Source organism: Plasmodium falciparum (genome assembly GCF_000002765.6).
Source record: "Plasmodium falciparum 3D7 genome assembly, chromosome: 12".
NCBI lineage: Eukaryota > Apicomplexa > Aconoidasida > Haemosporida > Plasmodiidae > Plasmodium > Plasmodium falciparum.
The window spans coordinates 2,168,181-2,192,956 of record NC_037284.1 but is presented as its reverse complement, the minus strand read 5'-3'; the positions used below and the strand labels follow the sequence as shown (position 1 = coordinate 2,192,956).

Below are 24,776 nucleotides of genomic sequence, written 5' to 3'. Positions count from 1 at the left end.
TAATATTAATTACTCCATATAATGTCCTGTTGCCTATAATATATATAATAATAATAATAATATTAATAATACTTAATATAATTATTAAAAACTATAGTTTTAATTATATCTTTAAAAGTAATAATTATACAATTCATGTATAAATAAAATGTCAAACAATATATCAATAATTTTAATATTTAATATAATATATATTATTATAATAGTACAATTTTTAATTTATCAATATACTATATTTCTATAACATACAGCACTACACAAAAATTTACTATATATATTATTTTATTATATTTAAATTTTTTTTTTCTTAAAGTATTTTTTAATAATCAATATTAATACATTTTGTAATAGTTATATGATTTAACACTTTAATAATAAATAAATATTATAAGACTCTTTCAAATATTTTTTAAAAAATAAGAATAATATTAATCTTAGTAACCAATTAGATAAATTAGAGAGAAAGCTATTACAACAATTTTAGGAATAAAATAAAACATCAAAAAAATAACAATAACAAAATTAATTTATTAAAATATATATTTGATATATTTTTAAAGTTCTTTTTCATATGATATATTATGTTGTAGAGCGTTTACTTATATTTTGTTATATAAAATTGTAATAATACAAGGTTTCTGTTGGAATATATATTTCATATATGTATTTTTCATATAAATATATATATGTGCTATACCACTGTATCCTATATGTGATCTACAATTTTAAAATATATAGTTTTACACTTTCTGTATTTAATTTACAACAAAAAACGTTGTATTGTTACTATATTGTAAACTGTTAATGAAAAATATAAAAAAATAATAAAAAAAAATACAATAATCATTATAATTTATGATGTGATATAAAATTCAAATTTTATTATAAATTAACAAAAAATAAAAATTAAATCATAAAAAATGCAAAATCTTTTATTATTATATTATTTTATTAATTTTTTTTTTAATTTAGTATTAATTTTTTTATTTTTTTTGGTAAGGGAACAAATATTCATATTCCAATAAACAATACTATTAATATAAGGGATATATAAATGTATTATATCATAATATTATAATAAAAGTATGCATTACTTAACTTTTATATAAAATATATAAAATAAAACTTATAATTTAAACATATTTGTTATATATATATAATAATAAAATAATACATATATATCACAATGAAAATGAAACACGTTTATTTTAAAGTATTATTATTGTTTTCTCTTCCATTAAATATATTAGTAACATTACATCATGTATGCACGAAAAAATTATTATTTTAATAATAATAAATATATATGTAACGTTTTATTATTTATGTAAATACACAATGTAAATAATTATAGAAAAACAATATATATATATAATAAATTACAGATATGTATAATATACAAATACGTTTTATATTCTTTATAGGTAGATAAAAAAACTAACGATTATAGACCATATACTTTAACATATACAAAACTAGAAAATACAATTACATCAAGTAGGTTATTATGCGAATGTGATACGTATGCAGCTACCAATTATGATAATGACCCCGAGGTGAAAAAAGTAATGCAACAATTTGACGAACATACCACACAACGTTTACTCGAATACAATGAACATATGATCAAAAAACGTAAAGAATGCAAAGAACAATGTGATAAAGATATACGAAAAATTATTCTAAATGATAAAATAGAAAAACAATTAAAAGAAAAGTTTTCATCGGCATTACAAACGGATATAGGTGCCAATTATTTACCAAAATGTACGTGTGAAAAGTCTTTATCCGACAAAGTTGAAAAAACTTGTTTGAAATGCGGAGGTCTATTAGGTGGTGGTATCACACCAACTGTTGGATTTTTCAGCACAATTGTTACATATTTATTAACAGATGCTGCTGCAAAACAAGCTGGTATTCTTGCTGCTAAAAAAGTTTCTGTAGAAGCTGGTATTCAGACATTCATTCAACAATTGTCAGATATGAGTAACTTACATGTGTTAATTGGTCATAAACTTGTAAATTTGATTACTCCAAAAACTGTTGGTAATATAATGGAACTTAGTAAGACTATTCATGAAACACTTCAAAGTACTTGTTTTGCAGCTGAACCTCGTATAAATGACGTGATGACGATTCTTTGTAGTACAGATTCTTATATTTTTGATGCACAATATTTACAACAGCAAGTAGCAAACATTGCTACGAAAGCTGCAGAAGAGGGTGCTAAAGCAGGTGCTCTCGCTTCACAAAATGCCGAGGCAAATACATGGTCTTTGGGAACAATTAGTAATTTCTTTTTTACTAACTCTGCAGGAATTGCATTTACAACAATAGTACTTATAGCTATAATTCTTTTAATTACTTATTTAATATTACATTATCGAAAAAAAAAAGAAAATGAAGAAAAAACTACAATATATAAAATTATTAAAGGAATAGATATGTTTTACTATGTTGATGTTTATAGATAGTTTAACATATGGATTATTTTACGTATATAATAGAACGAATTATAAATATATACAATTATATTTATTATATATATATATATATATATATATATATTTGTTATTTAACTATTTATACATTTTCGTTGTTTTTTAAATACAATTTTATTTTTTTCTTATTAAAAACTATAATTTTTAATTTCTTTTTTAAAAATAATTATATATATATATATATATATATATATATAATTATAATATATTCTTTGTAATATCAATATAATATATATTTATTAAATTCGCTCTCTTAAATACTATACAATTGAATATATAATAGAATAAATGTATTATAATCCTATTCTTATATTGATTTACTTTCAAATTGTAGTTATATTTTTACAAGATAAATGAACATAAATAAATATAATTTTATTTGTTCAAATTAATCCCTCTTATTCATATCTCGTTATTTTTATAATATATTTATTAATATGTTTCACATTAACATAATTTATACCTTGAAATATTATATTTATTAATTATTATTTTATTTTTACTTTTACTCAATATAAAAATGTCATATTTATTAATTGTAACATTGATATCAATACAAATATAATATAAATATATAATTATTACTAATTACTAACTATCAACAAAAAAAAATTTGGAAATATAAATTTTTTTATGTTGATAAGTATATAATATAATAATGTGTGTATATAAGGATTCATTAAGTATTATATATATATATATATATATATATATATATGGTGCATGAAAATTTACTTTGATATGACTACATATCTATTCTTTTAATAATTTTTATATTTCATTTTTTTGTCCAACATTAAATTTCTATAATATTTTAAAATGTAATGAAGAATTAATATAATTTATTCCATATCATATATAGCAATAAATGAATTATAAAATATTGTAATATAATTAAGATCTGCACATGCATTCTCATGAGTTACATGAACACGGGTTACATGTTTACATACATCTCCATTATTAACCCCTTGTACACTTGTAATTTCATTATCACTACTTTTAAAAAAAAACATATCTACAGCAGGCATTACAATATGTTCAAGAATCTCCCATAAAGCGTAAATAGAAAAAAAAAAAAAAAACTACCTTGTTTTTTAAAACTGCTACCATTAAATGTAACATCGTTATCTATATATTTTTGAAATAACGCATTACAAGAACTCATAATGGAACTAAATAAGTGAGCCATTTCAATATAATATTTTCCATCTTTATTACCAAGATAACCAAAATTAATAGGACCTATATAACCAATATTTATAAGATCATCTTTCATAGTTTTTATATTACCATGAATTTTGCCTTCAGTAGAAAAAAAGATATACATTCACACATATCAATATTAGCTAAAATATTCCATTATGATAAGGTATGACCTAATGTTTTCTTAGATTTACTACAGCATTTTTTAATTTCTACCTTTAAATAAAGCGTCCGTATGAGTTACTTTTTCTAATGCTGATAATTGTTTTGTTAGTTGTTTTTGTATTTTGTCTTTTAAAATGATTTCTTTTATATCTTTATCACATTTTTCTTTATACTTTTTTTCCTTTTCCTTTTTTCGTTCATCATATTCTTTCAATCATATTGTTGTTCGTTCATTATATCTTTTCATTATTTCTTTCATATCAGTATCATTATCATAATTATTTGTATATTTATCAAATTCACTTAATGTTCTAGATGTTGTGACATGTAACTGTTACTTTGAAATAGTCTCTAAAAAAAAAAGAATTAATACAAATATTATTATATATATATATATATATATATATATATATATATATATATATGTATGACATATTAATAATATTTATAAATTACATATGCATGATAATCATAATGGTGACAATAACAATAATAACAATAATTTAATCAATAAAAAAAAATTATAATGACATTTTAACGTTCTTGGATTTATTTTTGTTTATATGAAATACTTCGTGTCGCAATATTATAAGAAAATAAAACTATAATATTAGTTTTAATATTATGATATTTTTACAAACAAAACAAAAAAAAATGTTAAAATACAAGATAATATAATAAAAATAACATTCCACGATACAAACATAGTTCTTTATTATTATTTCTTTTTTATATGTAGAGTAATTCCAATTAACATACAACAGAATGGAAAAAAACAAAAATGTATACAAAAAATAAAAAAAAAGGAAAAAAAGGAATAAATATAAAATCTCAAAATAAAATATAATACATTTTTTATATTTATATTCTCCATACAATATGTTTTCAAAAAATTCTAAGATAATAATATTTTTACTTTTTCTTACATATATATATATAACATATTATAATATATTAAGAACTATCTATATTTTCTTATTTTAACCAATGCAAAAATGTGTATCAAAATAGTTCCCCAAGGTTCCTATAAAATATATTATAACATATTACCACATCTGTATAAAATATATATAATAACATATATTATCAAGTCATCACAACAGTATAATAAATATGATGAAGCCTTATATATATTAATATGTAATATTAAATATTAAACTAAAAGTATGTTCTTTTTAATAACTGTTAATTTATAAATACAAAATTTATTTCTAATTCTTATATTTATTCTAATTCTTTCTTTTGTTTATTTTCTTTTATTTTTTTTTGCGTTCTTTATATTATGTTGCTAATAATGATTTTTTATTAAAAAATTCTCTCTTATATATCTACCTTTATTCTAATATAAAATTTTTAATATATTGATTTAAAACAAGTTTTTAAATTTATTATTTATTTATTATATTATATAATACAATCATTAAAACAGAAGAAAAAAAAAAACAAAGTCCATGTCTACAAAGATTTATTATAATTTAAAGTATTGTGTAATAATTTATATTATAAAATATATTATATTAATAAATAAAAACGCTTTGTATTATTACTTTTATTTTAATATACAATAAAATAATAAATATATTATATTTACCATTTCTAATATGTTAATTATATATCTATATGGTGTAAATTTTAACCTAAAATTACCGTCTGTAATAATTATATTTTAGTATATTTAATGTTATGTAATTTATAATAATAACACATTTATTTATTCTACTAAATGATTAATATATATATATATACAATAAAATTAGATGTATATGATATCCTCTCCAATTTTTATTTTCTTCTTTTTATTTTTTTAAATAATTACAACTTCCTATATATAACATATTTTTATTAACAAAATACACATAAAATATGCAAATATCATTTTTATAATAATACGTATGGGGAAAAAAAGAAACTAATAATAAAAAAAAAATATGTTATATTATATATTTTATTAAATTATTATATTATAATAAATATGTATTATATATTATAGAACTCATATAATAGGAATATTGAGTATCCATATGATTAATTAAATTATTGTAATATATAATTATAATAGAAATTAAAATATATGATACTATACATATAATTAAATACTATACAGTATAATTCTCTATACATATGTAACACATATATGTATATAAACATTCCATTGATAATTTATACATTACAAGTTGCTAATAATATATAAAATGTATCAAATAATAGAGTAGTGTATATATATATATATATATATATATATATATATAATATTTCATAATTCACCATATATAAATTGTATAATTATGTGTTGTAAATGTAAAATTAAAAATGTCCTTTTTTTATAAAATACGTTATACTAAATTATTACTACCATGTATATATTAATAATTAATGCAACATTACACGTAGTAAAAGAAAATTAAAATAGAATACATTTTTATTTTATATGTAATAAATAGCCTTTAAGTATATTAATAATATTTCATGAAAACTTTGTATTTTCTATAATTATAATGCTAAATATGAGTAAAAAAAAAAAAATAAACGAGAAGCGAACACATACATAAATATAAAATGTAACGACAATATGATAAATACTGTTACATAAAATGTGGTTATGATTTTAGAAAACACCTTTTTCTATAATTATATTAAAAGAAAAAACAGCGGCGTATTTCATTTTATGAATTAATAATACCATCAATATTTTCTTATTTTGATATTTTTAATTTCAATATTCTTCATCGACATTATCGACAAATCATATAAATATATATATGTATATATATATTATATAGAACATCAATATGTTTAATCAAAATTGATATTAAAAAAAATTTATTAATAAGACAATAAATACATCTTTAAAAAAAAATTAAACTGGCATATTTTATTTTTATATAATTTATATAAATATATAAATGGATACACAAATATTATAAAGAAATCATTAAAGAATATTTTTATAACCTTTGCATATTTAACTAATGTTTCAAAAAGAATTAATTATAAGACCAAAAAAAAAAAAAAAAAAAAAAATTAATTCCATTTTGTTTATAATATAAGTATTATATAGAATTATAAAACATTTTGCATATATGACGAAACAAAATTATCTTAAATATAATATATTTTTTCAAACTAAATTAAAAAAATATATTTCAATTATATGCTATAATAATATAATAAATAAAATGTACATTATTCACTTTATTATAATTTTTTTTGGTTTTCATGCACACAATTTATAAATCTATCACATATATAAATTATTTTTAAAATAAATAAAACAAAAATATGCACATAATTATTATATTTTATCTATTATATATAGAAATCCATGTATTATAAATTAAAATAAAATCAATCGTAAATTTTCTTTTTAATCATATTTTCATTACAAAATGTTGATAATACATTCATAGACAATATTGTAGACATAAATATAACAAAACAAATAATTTGCAGAAGTATAATAAGTTTATTTTGAGATAATACAAATTTATACTTATAATAATTTTTATTTTTATTTTTTTATAAAAAAAGGAAAAATTAGTATTTTTAAAAAAATCCAAAACCAGAAAAAGAATATTATTAAAATTATATGTATATATTAAACTATATTGTGTTATTATTAAATAATATTTATAATAATATACCTACACATTATATTTACATTAAATATATATTCATATAACAATCCTTGGAATTTATATAATAAAATTATTATACATAAATAATTAATCAAAATATTGTGATTAAATCGATAAAACATAATTATATAATAATAACAAATAATATACATAATAATTATATTTAATTACATTCTTGTAAAATTTTGGAACCACATATTTAATTAAATGTTTTAATATATATATATATATATATATATTTAAATGTGTATATTAAATTATGTGTGAAATACAATATTAATAGATAATTGAAATATATTATCAGTTTAATAATAAAGTTTCAAAATAAAATATATATCGTATGTGTCTGTATTAATTTTTCTTTTTTTTGTAATATATATTTTATTGTATTTAATAATTAGCTCAATATACCTTAAATATGAACTATAATTTTTTAATATTTTTTACACAATATACTATTATTTTTATAATAAATATAATAGTAATTCTTTTAGTTTTTTTGTCACAAACAATAATGTTACATTTTGTAATTATACGCTTTTCCTTTATAAAAATATTATTTATTTTAATGCATATTCACATTTTTATTTTAAATATATATATATATTAAGAAAATATTATTTCCTATATAAATTAATTTTAACATAACATTATAATATAATTAAGGTTAAATAAAATATATTTTGTCATATAAACATAAACATATATATATATATTATTTGTAAAATATATATTTTTATTCCTAAAACAAAACCGTTTATAAAATTTCTGTTAAATATAATAATATCTCATATTTATAGTTAAATTATATATATTCAGCTATTTTTTTAACGTATATTTAATTAAAGTATTATTTTTTAAAATGTGTATAAAACAAAATATATTAAAAAATGATGTAAATATATTTAGGAAATAAGTTTACACCTTACAGAAGGAAAAAAAGAACTTTTATTATAAATATATTAAATATTATTTTATATATAAAATGTAATTATAATTAATTTTTTCATTAAAAAGTAATGGTGTGATTATATATATATATATATATATATATATATGTATGAATTAATCTAATAAAATAAGGATTTTTTATTTTTTTTTTTTTTTTTTTTTAATTTTAATATGTGCATTTAATTGATAAAATTTTTCACCTAAAATATTTTTACAAATGTTAAAAAAAAAAAAAAAAAAAAAAAATACAAAAACTTATATGACATAGAACCTACCATTAAAGAACAAAATAATTGTATTTTTAATAATATTAATGATGTTTTAATTAACATGAATTTTATTAATTTTAAAATATATATCTTTTTTATCTTATTTCATACATTTATATTATCGAATACGGTAAGAACATTATTTTAATTATAAAATATATATATATATATATATATATTATTTTTTTTTTTCTTCCATTAGAATATTCCAAGAACAAATAATAATAAAAATAATAATCAAAAAAATGTAACAAACGATACAACACCTTTAGGGACAATAAAGGATATAATTGCATTGGATTATATAAGGGATTTGTTAAAACACATTGAATTAATAAAAGATGAAATAATCAAGGATAAGTTGAAAAAAATTAAATTATTAAAAAACAATAAGAATTTAATAAAGAAAATTGAAAATTTAGAGAAAGGATTAATTGCTACTAGACTACTTTGTAAAAATTATATTAAAAATGAATTAAAAGAAATAAAAATAATAAAAGACCAAATTGTAAACGAAAAAATACAACAATATAGAGGTAAGAAAGAAAAATTGATAGACACTGAATTAAATAAACTTTTTCTTCAAGAAAAAATGAAAAAAGACAAAAACAAATATGAGCAATATATGAAAAAACAATTACAAAATACTTTGTTACAAAAGGGAATTTTAAAAACGAATGGAATTATATTAAAAATATTACAAAAAATAAATAATTTATTCATAGAAATTACAAATGATAATCCAAAAGTACAATTAACATCATGAAAATATTTTATAAGTAATAATAATATTGATATTATAAACCATATATATAAAATCAAAAAGGGAATGATATAATTTTTTTATATGAATAAATTAATATATATATATATTTTTTTTGTCTAATTTGTTTTATACAAATTGTTTACATGAAAAAGTTGATTATTTAAATGAACACATTTGTTCATACTTAATATTGTACTTTTCATGTACTGTATTAATTTTTTTTTGATACCTATATATATATATATATATATATATTATTTTAAAACCATAATATATACTTTATTTAATATGATTATAAAATAAAAATATTATCCATTTAAAAAAAAAATGAAGTAAAAAAAGATTAAAGTTAGAAAACTAAAAAATTTTGTCAACATAAATAATGTTGAAATAGATATAGAATGTATATTGTTTTTATAAAATATATTAATTCATAATTATTTAAATATATATATATATATATATATATATATATATATATATATATATATATTATGAATAACAAAATTTCATAAATATTTATATTTTTCATATAATGCAAATAAAATATTAATAATTATTATAATAATTATAAATATATGATTTTATTTCATTTCATTTATTCATTTCTTTTTGACGTGTTCCATATGTAGCTCCCAATTTGACCTTTTTATTTTCAACATATTTTTCATGTTTTCCCATATCGTTTTTATTTTGATTTGAAGTAGACTCATTTGATAATTTTTCTGAATCTTTTTCTTCCTTTTTTTTGCTATCATTTTTTTTTTCTTCGTCCTTGTTTTCACTATTCACACTAATAGGAGCACATCCTTTTAATTTATTATTATATATTTCTTTAACCTGACTAATGAAAAATGCATAATCTTTAAATACATAAAATCTTTTAACCTTAAATGTTGGAGTTAGGTAATTATTTGTGTCCCAAACTTTTGAAGTTAAATATATGTTATTAATAATATTGTATCTATTTAAATTTGTTTCCTTATAAACTTCTAACATTTTTTCTTTAACATAATCAAGAAAAATATTATTATTTATATTATCATCAGTTAGTTTATCTAAATAATTTTGTTCATTAACTCCAGTCATTTCTAACATATTATCATCTTTTAAACTTAAAAAAAGTAAATATTTATCCACTGAAATTATGGCTAGTGGACCATCCATTGAATCGTCACCATATACAACACAATTATTTATAAAACTAATTTGCGAATAGAGATTATTCAATAAATCTGTTTCTATGTATTCACCTTGAGACAATTTAACCAAACCCTTTGATCTATCTAAAAAGGTTACAGAACCATTATCATTAATTTGTACAATATCTCCCGTTTTAAAATAACCATCATCTGTGAAGGCATTTTTGGTACATTCCTTTTCTAAAAAGTATCCACTAAACATGGAATCACTTTTAATTAATAATTCACCTTTTGGCAGTGTATCAGTTGCTTTATATGTTTCCCATGTTCTTACTTTATATTTTGTATTTGGTGCAATGGGACCTCCTATATATTCGAAATGTTCATCATCTGCATGATTACCAAGAATAGCACCTGCAGTTTCAGTTAAACCATAACCTTGACAATATTTTATATTTAATAAATAACAAAATTCTTCTGCTATATCTGGTGATAACTTCCCACCGCCACTTAGTATAATTTCCAAATTAGGATTTACTTTATCTTTTATTTTTTTCGATATATGAAAAATGCTTTCAAGGAATTTACTAAAAGGACCATTGTGATCAGATTTACGTAAAGATAAAATTTTTCTTACAAGCCGCCTTTTAGGAGATGGTAAATTGTCTATTTCTGTCATTATATTAGTATAAATTCTACAAAAAACCTTAGGTACCCCACCCATTATATTTTCCTTAGTATTATATATATCTTTAGAAAAATAATTAATATCTTTACCCCATACATTTAATGTTCCACCATACATTAATATACTATAAGCAAATGTTCTCTCGAACACATGAGATATGGGTAAATAAGATAAATGATTTTTAAAACTATACCTTTCTCTTACACTATGATTATATAATGAAAATAATTGATTGTAAATATTTTTATTGCTCAGCATAACACCCTTCGGTTTTCCTGATGTTCCAGAGGTATATACAATAGACGTAACAAAATCAGGGTCTTCATTTTTAATAGTGAATTTTTTAGTTTGAGTCTTTGTCATATCATCAAACAACATTAGCTTCTTTCCACATTTCTCACATTTTTTTTTTAATTCATTATACTTTTTTAGTTTTTCCTTATCATATTCCAAAGGACCTGAACACGTAATTTCAATCATGTTCGATAAATCATTTCCTTTTACACTAGTGCTATTTCCTGAGGATTTATTCTTCTTATCATTATTATTTTCTTCCTTATTTAAATTTATTTCTTTATTTTTAGATAAGGTATCTAAAATTATAAGATTTTTTAGGTGTGGTAATTCATTTATATGATTTAATAATCCTTCAACCAAATCTAAATCTAAACATAACCATTCCAATTGTGTTTCATTTAATATATCTACAATTACATCAATACTAAATTTAGAATGCATCACTAATGTAGTAACTCCACTCATCATTGCACTCAAATCAGAAGCTAGCCAATTAATTGAATTACTTCCATATATACCTAATAATTTAAATATACCATTATTTTGTTTTTCATTATATTTTTTGGATTCAATACCTTTTCCTTCATAAGTATTCAAAGTATGACTAAATGATGATACTTTTCTAAAAAAATTGTCATATGTTATATAATTTTGGGGTTCCCCATAAGAATGTTCTACTAATGCTATTTCATTGGGAATTGATTTATATTTATCTATGAAAAATTTCATAATATGTTTATAAACATATAAAGAATTCTTCTTCTTATGATCCTTCATACAATATACGCTTGATTCATTTTCATTCGCCCCTTTTCCACAAATCTCGGAGTACACGTATTTATGAGTATCTTCCGTAATACATGGAAACACACAAATTAAAAAAACAAATAAAGCTAAAAAGGTTAAAATAATGCTCATTTTAAAAAAAATTTAATTATAAGTAAAAAAATAAATAAATAAATAATAAAAAATTAATAAGTTTATGAAAAACACATCAATATAATAATATATATATATATATATATTTATTTATTTATACAAAACATTCCAAATAAAATTATATATACTTTTTTTTCTTCATATAATATATTGCTTTTTAACTGTTAGGTATTATTAATATAAATGTTAACACATTTATAATTTATATTATACAATAAATTTTTAAACAAAAATGTAATAACTAAAACAAACAAAATGTGAAATTCGCTTTAGAATTTCATAAAATTATATTTATGCCAAAAAATATATATTAGATATATATATATATATATATTATACGTTTAATATGATTCTTATAATTAAAAAAATATTTCATTTCATAATTGTCAAATATATATATATTTTTTTTTCTTTTAGGCTTTTTAATTATATTAATTAATAATATATCTTTTTATCAATACACATTTTTAATTATATAATATATATAAAATAATAATTTATAATATTTAAATAAAAATTATATTTAATATTAATATATATATATATATATATATATATATATATAATAATTTTATATATTATTATTAGTTTCACACATTTAATGAAACTAAAGTGTATTACAAATATTATAATGTACCCATTTTTTTTGCCTTTGTATATTATATCAAAAAATAAAATAAAATAAAATAAAATATGGATTATTTTATATTTTTCTATTATTATTTTTAAAAATATATAAATATATGTAAATTATTCATCTTCGTTCTAAAAATAGTTTTATATTTTTATTTCTATTTTATGATTTTTAATTTATATATTTTTAAGCTTTTTTTTTTTTTTTTCTTAAGTTATATATATATAATATATATTATTTTGTTCAATATTTTAGTTCTTAATAGTAGGTTTGATTTCACAAACAAATATAAGTGTAATCAGCATACACCTTGCCTTCACAAAAAAATAAAATGAAATAAATATAAAAAATTAATAGTTATACAAAAAGATTGGAAAAGTATTATAATATAAACATATATAAATATTCATAGTTTCTTATAATTATTCAAAAATTTTCAATATTCTTTTTTAAAAAATACATATAATTAAAAGGAAACTTTTTTTTTTTTCTTTTTCTATTTATATAATTTATACAAGAGTAAAAATATATTAGCTTATTAATATCATACACACATAGATATATTTATACACATGTCATTAAATATTAAGAACACAATTATCTTTTAATATTAAAATAAAATTTTTGTATTGTCCTTGTTATTTTATAATTTTTTTTTTATTTTTTTTCTTTTGTTGTTAATATTAAAAAAAAAAAAAAAAAATTTTTAATCCCTTGTAAAAATTATGTACAATACATTTTAAGAGTTAATATATGTTTTCCCTAATATTTATACAGACATATATATTTTAATAAATATTCTCTATATAAATTTTTAACTCAATTGGATATATCTATCTATATATATATATATATATATATATATAGATTGATATAGATATATAATATATTCCTAATTAATTTAATTAAAAAAAAGAAGAAAAAGTATTCATATTTTGCATAAGTATTTTTATTTTAAAAAATATTTAATTATATATAATATATTTTTACTTATATTTAAATTATCCCCCCGTGTTTTAATTAATTTTCTTTAGGTTCTTAAATTATATATTAAAAGAACCATAAATAAATTAAAGTTAATTTTAAATAAATATGTACATTATTTATAACAAAATTAGATATTAAAATGTAATGAATTCCTTAAAAATATTACGTATTCTTTTATATTATTATTATTATCCAAATAATTATGACCATTATATGAAATAAATTTAATGCAGAGAAAAAAATGATAATAAGGAGTAATCAAAATAACAGAATTAATCTCATCCTTAAAAACAATTATAAAATTATCATATATAAAGAACATTGGTTATGTTATAATTAATAATATAAATGTAAACAGGAATTCATATTAAATATCTTATAAGAAATTTAATGTTTATCTGCACAATAAGAATTTTCTTCTCTTAGAACAAAATCTCTCTAATGTTAATATTTATAAGAACAATAATTAACTTATAAATAACTTTAATAACTAATTCATATTATGTATATATATATATATATAGATATACATTAAATATAATTTTCATATTATAAATTAAAATTGAAATATATCTCATAAATTTTTATATAATTTAACACACATTTCATATAAAAAAGTAAATATAAATATATAAATTATTAAAATACACATCCTATTTTATTTAATGAATTATTAATATGATTAACTATTATTGATGTATTATAAGATTTATTAAATGAATATTTTCTAAAAAAAAATTTATTAAATATATTATTTCATTCATATATTATATTTAAATATATAAATATCTTCATTAAATTAATAATATATCATATATATATATATATATATATAAAATACTTCTTTTAAAATTAAAAATCTTTTCAATACTATAAAAGAAATTTTAGAGAAATTATTTTTTCGTATATACTTATATTTTTTTTTTTTTTTCATTAATATATAAAAAAATATATAATTATGTTGAGTGTATTTATATTTTACCTACACATTTAGGAATAGTTAAATGCTAAATATAAAAAATTATACACATTATTATATATTCATATTTTGTTAATATATGGCATTCATATTATATATATAATATATATATACTATTATTATTGAAAATATGCCAAAAATAAATTTTTTTTTTTTTTTCTCTTAAAATAAAAATAAAATAATATAATATAAAACCATTTTCTTATTTATATATATAATTAAAAAAGTTTCAAATAATTAATTATATATATTCCTTTTTTCTTTTTTAAAAAAAAAAAAAAAAAAAAAACTTTTTAATGTATATGTAAAAAAGAAAAAAAAATTTTAGGAAATATAAAATAATATTCATATTTTAAAAATCAAATATATATATATATATATATATGTTTTTTTTTTTTTTTTTTTTTTTTTTTTTTTTTTTTTTTTTTGTTAGCATTAGAAATAAATATTGTTGTATAAATATCGTAATAATTTTATAAGTTATATAAAATATATATATGTATATTCAAAATCCAAATTTACAAATGTGATGAAAATTAATATTTTAAATATAGAACTAATTGTATTCACATAAATTGTAATAATTATATTATATATCTATATAATATTCCCATGTTAAGCCTCTATTTTTTCCATAAATAATTTGTTCTTTCTCTATAATGCAATTTTTCTTTATTATTAGTAATACTTTATTTTACACTAGAATTAAATGTATAAAGTTTGTTCTTATTAAATAGGATATTTATTTATTAAAAAAATTTTATAATTTTAGAATGAACATGAAGTTTTAAATAAAATAATTATATATATATATATATTTAATGTATACGTATAAATAAATTATATCTATTTAATATGTATTAATAAGACAATATAAATACATAATACATTTATTTATTATTTTTTATATTAATAGAAAATTATATCTATTATCCATTATATATATTTATACAATCTTATAACATATATTATATATATATATATAATACCCATTTTCTCATGAAAAGAAATTACGAATAATATAATAATAAATAAATATATAATCATATATATGCCCAAATATTGTCATTTTTTTAAGTTAAATAATATATTAGAATATCATCCTTATAAAAATTACACTTTCTTATATATCAAGCTCTTTTAAATAATAATATAGAATCATTATGCTTTTTGTCCAAATATAGTAGATACTAACTATTATTAATTTTTAATAATTAATTTCATATTTAAGTATAGGTATAAATTTTGTTACATAAAAATATAAAAGATCAAAAAACAGAATAATAAATATAATTCTTCAAAAATTAATTAAATGTCTCTTATAAATGATCATTTAAAAAATACTAAACATATATAACTTATATATATATATATATATATATATATATTATATAGATTTCATCCAGTTTTAATATCAGAAAATACAAAATTTATTAATATAATAATTTAAGAAATTAATTCAAATGAAAATTCAATTATATGAATATTAAAATTTTTTTTTTTTTTTTTTCTATTTCTTTTTTTTTAATATACATACAAAAAGATTTAATATACATATTTAAGAAAATAGGAAAAAAATTAACACAGTTATATTTTAATTAAAATAATTTCAAACGATATTATATATATATATATATATATATATATATATATATTTTTTTAATAAATTTTTTATGTTAAATGTTATAAACGATTTTTAATTTATTATTTCTATTTTTGTTCACTAGATATTTTTTCATACTTCACATATAAATCGGTATGTAATTTATCAAATTCATCTATACATGAACGAATGAAACTTTTTATTTCATCAATTGGAGCCTTTTTATTAAGTAGGTTATAAAATCTATTAGTTTGTTCTGTTTCCAAAGTAGAAACCATCATATTACAATCATACGAACATCCTTGCCATGTGATTTTAGGAGGTGATTTACCATATTGATTTGGGTTACCCGTATGTCTATATGTAAGTTTAGGTGCAATTCCTCTTAAATTTTTTAATAAATCCTTTGTTCCTTGTCTACATATACCATTTTGTGATTCCATATATTAAGAAGATAAGTTCTTGGTGGTACTTGAACTAATAAATCAAATAACTCGTATAACTCCTCTCTTGTCAACTGTTCAGTTACGCTCTCGAATTTGCTATCTTTTAATAATGAATAATTACTTAATTTTAACTGTGCCAAATTCCTTGAATATATATTATCATTTTTACCAAAACCTAAGCTATTTTTATGTATCTCCTGAACAAGAAAAAAAAAAAAAATAAAATAAATAAATAAATAAATTAAAACATTCACAGAAATATATATAAATGTACATATATATATATATATATTCCAAATTAATATTGTTCACAAAAAAAATTATGGTTCAACTTACATTTCGTGATGAATATATAGTTAAAATAAGGCAAACTGTCAAACAAAGAAATTTAAAGGATCTATTAAAATATACGTTTTTCATTGTTCTGTCTGTTCTCAATCAATTTATATATATATATATATATATATATATATATATATTAAAAATTTATTTTATTTTAAAATAAAATTTAAATATTCTCTAACGAATATATATAATTAATTTCCTTTAAACTGTCCTATTTCAATTATTGATGAATTTTTAAATATATTTTTATCTATTTAAATATAATTATGTATATAACAAATTCTTTACAAATTATTTTTATATACTAAAAACAATAATACTTAAATAAATATATAAATATAAAAAGATTAAATACTTCTATATATTTTTTTATAAAAAAAAAAAAAAAAAAAAAAAAAAAAAAACATAAATTAAATATCTTAATTTTAACACAAAATATATATTATATAAATATATATATATATATTAATATAAATATGATGATATATATATTATTATATATATATATATTTTATTAAATTAATAAATGTTTTATCAAAATATTCGTTATTTTACCCAAATCAATTCATCGGCATATAATTTAAATTAAAATACATTATATAGGTATTGATAACAGAAAAAAGCTAAATATGAAATATGATATAATATATATATTTTTCATATATTTAATGCATACTTCAATAAAATATTTAATGATATATAATATATATTTATATATATATATAATAAAATATTCTTGAAATATTATTATTTATATATTATATATATATTCCTTATTGTTTTCAAAATAATCAAATTTATTATCGTTCCTATAAAACCATAATACATCATAAAAAGAGAATACAAAATATAGATCATAAAATTAATTTATATCATATAAATATTTTCATAAAAATAAATAGCTTATGAAAAAAAAATATATATATAAATTTTTAATATTAACAATTATTATTTATATTATCCATTTGAAGATTATAAAATAAGTTATATATATATATATATATATATATATATATATATATATCAATAGAAACGATAGATATGTTAACATATTAATTAGGAATTAAAATAAATTCATACAATGTCAAGAGTTCTAAATTTTTTTAAAAATTTATTATTAATATATATTTCGAATTGCCTATTATACATTAATAATAAGGTTAGTATATAAATATTATATATTTTTATATTCATAAAATATTTATATATTTTAATCGCTTTATTTTATTTATTTATTTTTATAAATTTTTTTTTAATTTCCAGCATTTATTAAGTATCATGCATTATGAAATGTACAATACTAAGTTGGTTTCGAATTTAATTATAAAACGAAGATTAAGTGAAACGTTAATGTATAACAAAAGATCACAATTAAAGGTCTCAAACATTAATAATTATAATGATGATCATGAAGAAAATAAAAATAGTTTAACTGAAAAAAAAGAAATGTTAAAAACTTCAAACAGAAATGAAAATAATAGAAAATCAAAAAAAAGAAGAAATTATGATGTAACTAAAAAAAAAGAAACGTTAGAAGATTTACTAAAAGAATATGATGAAGAAATGAAAGAAATAAAAAAAAAAAAAAAAAAAATCCTTTTTTAAAAGAGCAAAACTTGTATTAGAAGCCCTTGATAATATTTTTATAGACAAGGTAACAGATACAAATATACATGAAGAATATTCAGAACTAGAAGAAGAGGTATTTGAAAATGCTATTATACTTTCCAGTTCCTCTATGATTTTTGCTATACCAATATTTTCATATATATGTAAGCGCATTAATTTTTTCGATTCACCTCAATAATAAATATAAAAAAAAGTAGGAGAATAAAATAGATTTAAATAAAAATAATGAATAATTAATTTTATAATAATAAAATGTATATTCAATAATAGTATATACGCATAATATATATGTATATATGTAAAACTCCAATTTATATAACATTTATATTTTTATATTGCAAAATATTAAAAGAAATTAGTTATTATTTTCATTTAATTTAATCTTTTTTGGAGGAATATTTATTTATTTATATAATACACCTTCAATATTTTTATATATATTTATATTTTTATCAATTAAATAAACTTAAAATAAAAATTCATACAATTACTTTATAAATATTTTAACAATTGTATACTTATGCTCTACATAATATAATACCAGTTATTAAGAAAATGGAAATGTGATATATAAAAATGAATCAAATCAATCATCATATTATTTAATAATAAAACAAATATATATATATATATTTATACAATATATTAATTACATATTTGAAATTTTCGAAAATATTAGGAATTATTAAAAATAATATTTGTCCTTTTTTTTTTTTTTCCTTGTGCATTTAATCAAATTTAATAAATTTTTAAAATAAATGTTTATTATTATATAAAATATATAATCATTTCAATTCTTTAATATATTCTAAACATACATTATATTAATATGGTGTGTATAAACTAAAAACAAAATGTCAATGATTCTATTATGTGTCATTTGTCTATTTAAGTTTTATAGCAACAAAAAAAAAAAAAAAAAGTATATCCTATTAAAATTAAGATAATTAATATATAAAATATATATATATATTATGTATCGATAGATATACTACGGTAACATATATGATTTATGGATCTTTTAAAAAAATAATTTATAAATTATAAACATAATACATAGATTCACATATTCCATAGTTTTTAAAAATATAACATTATAAAACAATATCATTAGAAAAATCCAATATATATATATATATATATATATATATATATATATATATATATATATAATATATATATTAGATTATTTATTCACGAAAAAAAGGTTATGTAATAATATAAATAAATAACTAAAAAAATAAATGAATACAAATGTAAATATTTATATATATATATATATACATATTTCCTTTACTTAACAGTTATTTATATCAATTCCTGCAAGGAATTGTATAATAATAAATTATTTTTATTCTACTCATATTTTTCATAGTGTGTTATAATTCTGTTAATATTTTTAATTTATTTTTTTTAGCTATATAATTATTTTAATGAAAGAGTGTCCTTTTTATATTTATTACAAAAATTATTAATAAGTTTCTCAAATTGTTCTATACATGAAAAAATAAAATTTCTTATATCATCCATTTTCTTTTTAGTATTAAGTAAATCATAATAACCTTTTGTTAATTCTACTTTTTTTATTGCTAATTCCTCTCTACAATTAGTAACACATTCATCAAATATCTTTTCACGGCTTATAATTTTATAAAAAGATCTACCTTCACTATTCTTTTGGTTTCTATAAACACGATTTGGTAAAAAATTATATATTTCTTTTAATAAATCTTCTAATTGTTCATTATATAATCCAATTGTCTGATTCCACAAAAGAAGAAGAATTTTTCTTTCTGGAACTTCCACTAAAGTATACAATAAATCATATAATTCTTCTTTTGTTAACTGTTTTGATATAAAATTATTATTATGAACTTTTATAGAATCTTCTTTTTTCATACTATTAGCATCAGTTACATTATTACAAGAATCTTTATTCTTATTTATATTTTGTTCCTTAGAATCTTCATTATTTTCTTTATTTTTTTTTTTTTTTATTTTTTTTTTATTTAAATCATCCTTTTTATTCCATAATTTATATTTACAAATTTTATTTAGAAATGACTCGAAACCTCCTTTTTTTATCTCACATAAATTTCTTGAATATATACAATCATATTGTATTTTCTCTTCACCTTTATTCTGATATGTACACTATAAAATAAATTAAACAAAAAAATTCAATATATATTATATATATATATATATATATATATATATTTTTTTTATTAAATTAAAAAATATAATATAATAATAATAATATATGAAATATCAAATGTATTCAAATAAAATTACTTTTAGAGATATATAAAAAATTCCAATAAAATACCAAGTCAAAAAAAATAAATATGATCTATAAAATAGCATCCCATTTTTATTCATATAAATATATTCAGATATACTATCAAATTTTTTATTAATTATATTTTTCATTAAATTTTATTTTTTATTAATATTCGACAAATGAAATTCAAAAAAACACTTATATTTTTTTTTAATAAAATAAAAAAAATAATTAATTACATATATTATATTTATATATTATTATATATTTATTTATTAATTTTATAATTGTTTAAAAAAATTCATAACGTTCCAAAAAAAAAAAAAAATTAATATGAGAATAATGTACAAGAAAATATTACATAAGATATAAACAAAAAAATAAAATATTTTATTATTATAAAAAAAAAAAAAAAAAAAGAAAAAAAAAGTGACAATTATATATTAATTATATAAATCAAATGAAAATACAATTTATTTTTAAAAATAATTTAAAAAAAAAAAAAAATTCTCATGTTATATTCATAATATTTATTTATAAAAATTTTAAATTGTTCATATATAGAAAACATTCTTTAGAAATATAAGAAGGATATAATATATACTATATAAAAAAAAAAAAAAAAAAACATTATTTTTTCAGATTTTTTTTTTTTTTTTTATATCCTTTTATGGGCACCAATAGTATTATATTTTTATTAATTTTAATCTGTAAAATTATATTTTTATAATTATTCTTATATATTTGATTTACAATTAATTATATTCATTTATTTATTTAATTACTTTTTAAAATCAATAAAATAATGATTATTATATATATCAATATATATATATATATATATATATATATATATATATATATATATGTCATTTTTTATTTTTATTTTTAAAAATTATGAATATGCTTTTTTATAGAAAACCTTTATAAAAATTATAATATCATATAATATAATAAATATATTTTATATGTGTGCAATAAGTAAATAATAAATACTTTTTTAAACAAAAGAAAATTATTTCTTCTACACGTACAATAAAAACTACATATAAATTTGATGCATAAAAATGAATAAATAATTTTTTTTCATATTATTTTGTCAAATTTAATAATTTTATTGAAAATACATTAATAATTTTTATAGCGATAATGTATTAATTTCTATTTTTAAAATATAAAATATATGTTTTAATAACAATATAATTATATATGTTGATAAAATACATAAAGATGAACATATATTAAATATTTATTATCACATAAATTCATTCATGTTATATTTTTAGTTACATATATTAATAAGATACTTACTCTATTGTTTTTATTCTAACAAATAAAATACATAATATATATATATATGTATTTTTTTTTTTCTTAATTCCTTATATCATTTTAATTTATGTCTCTAAAAAAATAGATATATCAACAAAATAAATGTTATAAAAACAAAATTCTTAATTTCCTTTTTTATTTTTTATTTTTTTTTTTTTTTATTATTAAAGAAAAAATTATAAAATAAAATATTATTTTACTAATATTCATATATTTTTAATACTATAAAAAAACTAAATTGATATTTCATTTTCACACAATCAAATCTATAAATATACATACCATACATAAAACACACAAAATTTACATAATATACAAAATACGTACAATACATATATAACATATAACACACATACTTAGTATTACATAAGATAATATTATATATAAATTTATTATCATCTAAACATTGATCTTTTGGAGTATCATACTTCCTAAAAGTCTCATTCTATGTGCTCGTTTTGAACGGGTATTTACATTCACGTCATTATCTCTTAAAACAACTTCGGCAATATTTCTAACAGTTTCTTCGATATCGTACACATTTATATATAAAATACTTATTAACAAATCGTTTAATAAATTATATTTTACTTTATCAGATATATTATTAACATTTTCATTATATAAAGCATCATATTCAGAATTCATTTTATTTTCCCTATTGCTTGTTATACATTCTACATTGGTTCTATTATATTGTGCTCTTTTTAAAAATGGATTAATTTGTTCATTATAAGGATAGAAACTATTTATTAAAGAATGAATATGATTTCTGCTATTGTCAAACATTTCTTCATTCTTATTTATTCTCTCATTCGCTTGAAACATATATATACCACGATATATTTTCCCCACATTTTCAATTTCTTCTAAATATATATTAGCTACATTTTGATACGTCCATCCAATAGATTCTAAAATGAAATTAGAGAATGATTTATTCGATAATAAATTAATTTCATTTTCCATTACATTTTTCCATTGTTCATCATTATCCATATGTAAGTCTAATCTTTTTTTTAATAATTCAGTCAATTCTTCTTCCCGTTTTATCTGATATTCCATTATATTTTCGTTCATTTCTTCACGAAAAGATGGTATATTTTCAGAAGAAATATTATTTTCTAAAAATATCTTGATAATATATCCAATTTCAGTGGTTCCAATATATTGATACATCATATCAAAAATAAAGATTCCATTGAAATATAGAAGAGGATGTATTATATTCATTTTTTCTATTCCACTTATTCCTTCATTATCATATATTTCTTTTCTAATTTTATAACTTAATATTTGATATGCTTCACTTAACTCTTCAAATTTTTTATTCAACTCCAACAACTTTCCATTTTTCATCTTCGGATAGTATTTCAAAGATAAATTATAAAAATTGTTTTTGAGTTCACTCAAATCTCCATATTTATCAACATTCAATAAATCATAATAACTCTCTACAGGATCATCAGTATCCATGTCAGGTGAATTATCATCTTCATTATAATCATCAAGAACATTATCATTTTTTTCTTCTAAATAACTAATAATATCTTTCCCATTAAAAGTACTCATTCCGCTAGTATCGTCATTATAATAACCAAAACTATATTTAAATTCACTATCGTTGTATTTCAAATTACTATTATTATTATAAGACTCAGATTCCCTTTCTTCTAAATCGGACAAAATTCTTGAATACACATTATTAATATTGAACGATAACACACGTTTTCTTCCTACATTATTCTACAGAAATAAATAGAAAAAAAAAAAAAATATATTAATATGAACATATGTTACCAAAATATATATTTACATATATATATATCAAATACTTTATAATATAAAAGTAAAAATAAGAAAATAATATAACAAATAAATAAATTATTAAATTTTAATTCATCATGTAACATACATATACAAAAGCAACTACACACAACAAAAAACATATATTTTTTAAGCTTGTTTTTAAAAGCAT

The 24,776-nt window shown here is 16.9% G+C and overlaps 6 protein-coding genes and 2 pseudogenes across 6 annotated transcripts, besides 2 other annotated features; 3 read left to right on the top strand and 5 right to left on the bottom strand.

Annotated features, from left to right (window-relative positions):
* Positions 1-1,186: 1,186 nt before the first annotated feature.
* PF3D7_1253700 (rifin) lies at positions 1,187-2,474 on the top strand (the record flags this gene model as incomplete). The annotated part of the gene is made up of 2 exons (XM_001350883.1): positions 1,187-1,264; positions 1,425-2,474. 2 exons carry the CDS (start codon positions 1,187-1,189, stop codon positions 2,472-2,474), a joined length of 1,128 nt encoding a protein of 375 aa, XP_001350919.1.
* Positions 2,475-3,343: 869 nt separating this feature from the next.
* Positions 3,344-4,197, bottom strand: PF3D7_1253600 (annotated as a pseudogene).
* Positions 3,344-4,197: a sequence feature (rifin, pseudogene).
* A 4,591-nt stretch (positions 4,198-8,788) lies between these two features.
* PF3D7_1253500 (Plasmodium exported protein, unknown function) lies at positions 8,789-9,493 on the top strand (the record flags this gene model as incomplete). Its single annotated transcript, XM_001350881.1, has 2 exons — positions 8,789-8,857; positions 8,930-9,493. 2 exons carry the CDS (start codon positions 8,789-8,791, stop codon positions 9,491-9,493), a joined length of 633 nt encoding a protein of 210 aa, XP_001350917.1.
* A 594-nt stretch (positions 9,494-10,087) lies between these two features.
* On the bottom strand, positions 10,088-12,538 carry PF3D7_1253400 (acyl-CoA synthetase; the record flags this gene model as incomplete). The annotated part of the gene is made up of 1 exon (XM_001350880.1): positions 10,088-12,538. The coding sequence occupies one exon, from the start codon at positions 12,536-12,538 to the stop codon at positions 10,088-10,090; it is 2,451 nt and encodes an 816-aa protein (XP_001350916.1).
* A 4,331-nt stretch (positions 12,539-16,869) lies between these two features.
* PF3D7_1253300 lies at positions 16,870-17,628 on the bottom strand (annotated as a pseudogene).
* Positions 16,870-17,628: a sequence feature (Plasmodium exported protein (PHISTa), unknown function, pseudogene).
* A 1,006-nt stretch (positions 17,629-18,634) lies between these two features.
* PF3D7_1253200 (uncharacterized protein) lies at positions 18,635-19,158 on the top strand (the record flags this gene model as incomplete). Its single annotated transcript, XM_001350878.2, has 2 exons — positions 18,635-18,712; positions 18,817-19,158. The coding sequence occupies 2 exons, from the start codon at positions 18,635-18,637 to the stop codon at positions 19,156-19,158; spliced, it is 420 nt and encodes a 139-aa protein (XP_001350914.2).
* A 1,449-nt stretch (positions 19,159-20,607) lies between these two features.
* PF3D7_1253100 (Plasmodium exported protein (PHISTa), unknown function) lies at positions 20,608-21,615 on the bottom strand (the record flags this gene model as incomplete). Its single annotated transcript, XM_001350877.1, has 2 exons — positions 20,608-21,336; positions 21,478-21,615. The coding sequence occupies 2 exons, from the start codon at positions 21,613-21,615 to the stop codon at positions 20,608-20,610; spliced, it is 867 nt and encodes a 288-aa protein (XP_001350913.1).
* Positions 21,616-23,197: 1,582 nt separating this feature from the next.
* On the bottom strand, positions 23,198-24,776 carry PF3D7_1253000 (gametocyte erythrocyte cytosolic protein; the record flags this gene model as incomplete). Its single annotated transcript, XM_001350876.2, has 2 exons — positions 23,198-24,544; positions 24,714-24,776. The coding sequence occupies 2 exons, from the start codon at positions 24,774-24,776 to the stop codon at positions 23,198-23,200; spliced, it is 1,410 nt and encodes a 469-aa protein (XP_001350912.2).